This window comes from Merops nubicus, unplaced genomic scaffold, assembly GCF_000691845.1.
Source record: "Merops nubicus isolate BGI_N331 unplaced genomic scaffold, ASM69184v1 scaffold26386, whole genome shotgun sequence".
NCBI lineage: Eukaryota > Metazoa > Chordata > Aves > Coraciiformes > Meropidae > Merops > Merops nubicus.
Window position 1 is genome coordinate 1 of NW_008613315.1, and position 6,516 is coordinate 6,516.

General features: G+C 55.6%; 1 protein-coding gene across 1 annotated transcript; it reads left to right on the forward strand.

Annotated features, from left to right (window-relative positions):
- Positions 1-104: 104 nt before the first annotated feature.
- On the forward strand, positions 105-6,375 carry LOC103774469 (phospholipid-transporting ATPase IK-like; the record flags this gene model as incomplete). Its single annotated transcript, XM_008941876.1, has 10 exons — positions 105-298; positions 757-965; positions 2,067-2,101; positions 2,958-3,114; positions 3,768-3,956; positions 4,355-4,467; positions 4,826-4,990; positions 5,289-5,400; positions 5,710-5,785; positions 6,234-6,375. Coding segments are annotated over 10 exons (1,392 nt in total), but the record flags the coding sequence as incomplete, so codon positions are not given.
- Positions 6,376-6,516: the final 141 nt, after the last annotated feature.

Below are 6,516 nucleotides of genomic sequence, written 5' to 3' on the forward strand. Positions count from 1 at the left end.
AGCTACAGGAGACATCCAGTCTGGAAGGGGCAATGGTTAGTCCTAGAAAAGAGTCTGCTGGGCTTTGTCTGGTGGGACATTCTCATCCTGGCTTCCCACCTCAGATCTTCCTGGTGCTGTTGGCCACGTCGCTGTGCCTCGCCGTTGCCTCTGGGTTCTGGGCCAAGACGTTCCAGGAGAAGCACAGCTACCTCTCAGCTCTCTACAAGCACACAACCCCTGCCCAGCAGGCCTTCTTCAACTTCTGGGGCTTCACAATCCTCCTCAGCATCATCATCCCCATGTCCATGTATATAACGTAAGAACTTGGAAGCCATCAGAGACCAGCACCCCACTCCCTGTCCTTGGCCATCATCTTGGTTTACACCCACAAAAGGTCCACCCATGACCCTGGGCAAGTCATTCCCCGTGTTCCCTTGGCTGTAAGAGGGTAAGATGGGTGGGGGGTTGTCTTACAAACACTGGTGATGCCCTTTGGGATCTTCTCAGAGGAAAGTGAGAGAAGAGAGGTGAGGACACTGGTTGGTATTGAACATTGTGGGCAGGCTGAGGCTGTTGGGGGGGTGTCTACCCCCTGGGCAGCAGCAGGGTGGGGAAGGGGAGGTCACAGCCACTGTGAGCGGGCAATAATCACAACTGCTGCTGGAAGAAGCACTTCCCAAACTCCTCTGCCCTGGGCTGAACCTCCAGATCTATGAATGGGCGTCATGCCATCTTCTTGGCCACCACTGAGTTTTCTTCTATCTGATGCCCTAGGTTTGAATTCATCTATCTGGTGAACAGCTTTTTTATCAACTGGGATCTGGAAATGTATTACCCTGCCAAGGACATCCCAGCCCAAGCCAGAAGCACCAGCCTGAACGACCAGCTCGGCCAGATCGAGTACATCTTCTCCGACAAGACTGGCACCTTGACACAGAACGTTATGACCTTCAAGAAATGCTGCATCAATGGGACCATCTACGGTAACTTTTGGTGGACACAAGTTTTTAGAGACTCCTGAGTGAGGTAGAGCTTGAATTTAGGCTGCTTTAGTTCTTTCCACTTCTCCTGGCTGGCCAGGAAGCTTGGAGCACATGGATTGATCTTGGTGTAGGAATTCAGCTTGTTCCCATCTGGTGCTTTACAGAGGCCACCACGCCCGTGGTCACAGTTGGCTCATGCTCCCAGTGTGTGGAGCCAGGGCATAGTTCTGCCCTCCTAAAACCAGTGTCTACCTTTCAGGAGACCTATCATGGCCCAAGCTTGGCTGACATCAGCCAGGTCTTCCCTGATGCAAACGGGATCCTGGGGTTGGCAAACACATGGTCTAGGTGAGGTGGATCCCACCAGCTGATGCTGGCCCAGGTGCCCAGGACACGGCAGGCAGAGGAGCCACAGGGTGATGGGCCAGGGAAACTCATGGATTTTTATTTCCTATCAGGGTCTTGTAGAGAAAAAGGAGGTTTTTTCTTCTTTGCATCGTTTTCTGGTGAATCTCCAGCTTGGTTTCCAAACTTGGGCACTTTGAGGTTTTCAGGTGACCTGTGGAGGAGGCAAAGAAATGATCATTTCCCTTATGCTGTTTCTGTACAGTGAATACATGTAATTGCTCTTTGGGTTTTATGTTGGGTGGTTTTTTTGTGTGTGGTTTGGATTGTTTTAGGTTTTTTTTTAACGATTGGTCAACTTGAGCCCAACGGAGAGTGATAAAAGCAAAGAGGAGGGAGAAAAAAAACAATCCAGCCAAGTTTTTAAGCAGGATTATCCCAAATTTTCCCCTCCCTTCTGCACCGTGTTGTTTCTGTGAGAGCAGCATTGCTGCCATCCCCCAGCCCCTGGGCAGCTGCCTGGGGACACGGAGGAAGGCTGGCTCTGGACTTCCACCATCACAAACATGTAGAAAGTCTGAACTGAAATAAATCAAAGCCAGACATCCCAACAGAGCCTGACTCGTGCCCAACACCGAGCAGATGATGGGAACATGTCTCTTTTTGCCAGTTTTTTTGGCCAGTAGTTCTTTCTAGAGAAACTGCCCGAAGCCCCCGAGCAGCTCTGCACTCATGGGGTTGTTTTTGTCTTGGCAGGTACAGGCACAGGCCGTGAGAAGAAGCAGCCACTGGTGAGTAGCTCCCCTCTGCCGTGTGCCGTGGGGCTGGATGCTGCTCCTCGAGCTGCAGAGGTTGGTGGTTGTGCTGGCAGCAGGACCAGCCTTGGTCTCACAGCCCTGGAACAGAGCCTGGCGAGTTTGCCAGTTCTCAGCTGCCCACTAAGGGCTGCCCAACCTGGTTTATAAAATCTTGGAATGATGGAGGTTGGAAAAGATCTCTAAGATCTCAAGTCCAACCATCAACCCAACACTACCATGAGCACTAAACCATGTCCCCAAGCGTCATGTCCACATGTTTTTTTGAACCCCTCCAGGGCTGGGGACTCCAGCACCTCCCTGGGCAGCCTGGGCCAACCCCTCACCACTCTGCTAGGAGAGAAATTCTTCCTGATATTCAACCAAAACCTCCCCTGGCACAACTTCAGCCCATTTCCTCTCATCCTATTGCTAGATGGGAGAAGGGTCCAACCCCCAACCTCACTCCAGCCTCCTGTCAGGGAGTTGTAGAGAATAAAGTTCTCCCCATCCTTCTCCAGACTAAACACCCCCAGCTCCCTCAGCTGCTCCTCACAATCATGTTCCCCAGACCCCTCCCCAGCTTCACTTCCCTCCTCCAGACCTGCTCCAGCCCCTCAAGGTCCTTCCTACACTGTGGTGCCCAATGCAGGGCTGATTATTTTCCTTCTAATTTTTAATTCCCAACCTTTTTGTACTCACCCCCTTGGTGCAGGGATTGCAGAGCTCCATTCAGAGGCTCCCACGTGGGTCAGGCTGTGCCAGCACAGGGTTGCTGTGTCCCAGCCCCCTTGCAGAGCCCTGTGCTCAGCACCTCCCTCAGGTGCCTGCAGCCTGCCCGTGCCTCTTGCAGGGTTCGGGGTTGACCCGGAGCCACTATGGGGAGAAGAAGTTGGACTTTTGTGACTTGATGCTGCTGGAAGCTGCCTGGAGGGACAACGACCCTGTGCTGAGGGAGTTCCTGAGGCTGCTGGCTCTCTGCCACACCGTCATGGTGGAGGAGAAGGGCGGTGGGTTGGCTGCAGAGGTGGATGTGCTCGGCGAGGTCGAGGTGCCACCCAAGGCGTTGAGGCTGTGATGGTTTTTTCCACCTCCCCAACAAAGCTCTGCTGAGGGGGTGTGAGGGCCCTGGGATGCTCTGGGCTCAGGACGTGTCTGTCTGGGGTTGGTTTAAAGCTAATGAGTTGGAACAGAAGCACCAGAGGGATAATCCACCCCTGTCTGGACACTTGACCTGCCCGGGGTAACGAGCAGAAGAGCTGAGACAAGTGGGATTGAGTTTCCCTAGCCTGGTGGTTTGGATTTTAGGGTCTCTTTAGATAATGTTGGTGCTGGGCAAGAACAGGGTGTTTCAGATGTCCAAGAGTGACCTGGCTGGGAGTCTCCTTGTCTCACCCCTAATCATAGAATGTTTGGGCTGGAAGGGACCTCCAAAGGTCATCTAGTCCAACACCCCTGCTATAAGCAGGGACATCTCCAACTAGATCAAGCTACTCAGAGCCTCATCCAGCCTGAGCTTGAATGTCCCCAGGGATGGGGCCTCCACCACCTCTCTGGGCAACCTCGTCCAGTGACCTATCACCCTCAGATTAAAGAACTTTTTCCTAAAACCTAGCCTAAATCTACTCTTTTCTAGCTCAAAGCCATTCTTCCTCTTCTGCAGATCAGCTGGTTTACCAGGCAGCCTCACCAGATGAAGAAGCACTGGTGTTGGCAGCCAAGAACCTGGGGTACGTCTTCCTGTCCCGAACACAAGACACCATCACCATCAGTGAGCTGGGGGTGAGGAGGACCTACGAGGTGCTGGCCATGCTGGACTTCAACAGTGATCGCAAGAGGATGTCTGTCCTGGGTGAGAGAGACAGGGTGCCTCAGGGAGGGGACCTCCAGGGACACAGAGGGTCCCTTCCACATCCAACCCTACAAGGGGTGGCACTGGGATTGATGGCAGCTGGCACAGGGACTCCTAAGGCTTGCCCTGGTCGCCCCTGCAGTTTGCTCACCCTGGTGCCTTGGGGAAGGGTTTGAGCAGCCCAACCAGAGAGTAACCTGGAGCCTCAGAGAGGTGTGTGAGGAGCTCAGTGTCCTTGAGGTCTGGTCCTGCTTGTGGTGGTGCAGATCTGGGGACGTTCCTGGGCTTCCTCTGGCCACGAGCAGCCAGGCACCAGCTTCCCCTGTGGTGGCACGGGGACAGTGATGGGTGGGGGCCATCTCTCTGGGTATCTGAGCTGTCCCTTCCCCCCCTCCCAGTGCGAGACCCCCAGGGCACCATCCGGCTCTACACCAAGGGTGCTGACACCGTCATCCTGGAGAGGCTGCAGAGGCGAGGGCCCAGCGAGACCTTCACTGAGAGGGCCCTGGATGTGAGTTGGAAGGTGGAAAGGGCTGGTCTCCTGCTGCTGCTGCCTTTGGGCTGGGTCTCCTGGAGCCCCCCTGCTGCTCCTTCTCCCCTCCGGCTTCAGGAGTTTGCTCCTTCTTTCTACCTGCCTACGGGAGAGGGGCTGAGAGGACATCTAATGCACCTTTGGTGTTCTGCATGGACCAGTGGCATTGCAAGGGTGCTCACGGGGATGCTGTGGGATGGTCAGAGCCCAGAGGGAGACCCTCAGGTCCTGGAGGGTCTCTGGCTCTGCCCATGTGAGGGTAATGGCTGGCTGGCCTGGTCCAGCATGAGCATCACCTTGGCCAAGGGAAGGGAGACCTGATGTCTCCTCTCTGCAGCGCTTTGCAGAGGAGACTCTGAGGACTTTATGCCTGGCCAGCAAGGAGGTGAGCGAGGCTGAGTACAGCACGTGGAGCAGGAGGCACCACCAGGCCAGCATCCTGCTGCAGGACCGTGCACGAGAGCTGGACAAGCTGTACGAGGAGCTGGAGCAGGACCTGCAGGTGGGATGAGGCTGGGCTTTAGGAGGAACCACCCATGCTCGTCCCATGGAGGGCAGGAGTGTGGGGTTTGGCTCTCCAGGATGAGGGGGTGAAGTGCCCAACCCAACACCCATCCCCTGGTGGGCAGGTGGAGTCCCCCACCAGGGGTGACCTCATGATATGCCAGTAGACCCTGGGTTAGGAACTTCTCCTGTCATGTCCACCTATGGGCAAGGACTCTTGGTTGGATCCAGGGGCAATTCCCACCTCTGCTTGTTGCCCTGCCCCAAGGCATGACCCTCACTTGCCCTCCTTCCAGCTGCTTGGGGCCACGGCCATTGAGGACAAGCTGCAAGATGGAGTCCCTGAGACCATTCAGCTGCTGAAACTGGGCAACATTAAAGTGTGGGTGCTGACAGGAGACAAACAAGGTCAGTGGAGGCAACAACCTTTCAGCTTCTCCTCTAACCAGGACCAGAGAAGAGGTCTGAGATAGGCTGGGAGTGGGCAACAACCAGGTTCTGCTGTTCCCTTTAACATGAAGTGACAGCATGTCCCATGGATCGTGTCACCCATGGGGAAACTGAGGCAGGGGAAACCATCTGCACAACAGCACAGGGCTGGAGGAGAGCCCCCAGCAGCTGCTGCCCACCAAGGGCTGTTGGACTAGAGGGTTGGGGGCTGCCCCAGGACGGGGTGGGCAGCACCCTGTGACCCTTGTTGGCACCTGCGTGTTGCAGAGACCGCGCTGAACGTTGGCTACGCCTGCAAGCTGCTCACGGAGGACATGGAGATCCTGGAGGAGAAGGAGATCAGGTGAGGAGTCATGACATTGGTTCAGGACATTGTTGTCCCCACTGCAGACACGTGAGGGCACCTGCGTGGGGTGGGCAGAGCTTGGTTCTGCCAAAGATGCTTCTCCTTCCTTGTCCCAGCCTGGATCTCCATGGCTTCAGCTGCTGATGCTTCTTCAGGCCTCCCCACCTCTTTCTGTCCCTCCAGCATTCTCTTCCTTGGCAGGCTTTGACCAGGAACTGCTTCTGCTCTCCCTCCAGCCTCTAAACCACAGGAACAGAGGCTGATTTCTGAGATCACTGAGCTCTTGGGGCCCTCTCTCTGTCCTCCCTATTCCCACCGCTGGGTACCAGCCCCATGTCCCCGGAGCTGCCTTTGAGATGGCCAAAGCCAACCGTAGATCTTGGTTGAAGCCAGGCAGCGTGCTCAGTGTCCCCATCTCAGCTCCAACCACCCCTTCCTGTCACAGTGAGATCCTCAAGGATTACTGGGTGAGCAACAACAACCTCAGTGGCAGTGGGGAAGTCCTGTGCAGTGGCCACCTCCCCCAGCAGCGCCCGGAGCCTTCACGCCACAAGAAGAGAGCTCTCATCATCAGCGGGGACCTCCTGGTAAGGTGCTCCTTGGATGCTCTTCTCTACTGGCAGGTTGTTGGTTCTGCCCTGGTGCTGTCAAAGTCCTGAGTGGCATCAGCCCATGGAGGTGGTGATGCCCCTCCTGCCCAAGGGGTGGGAAAAGCCCATTTTGGGCTG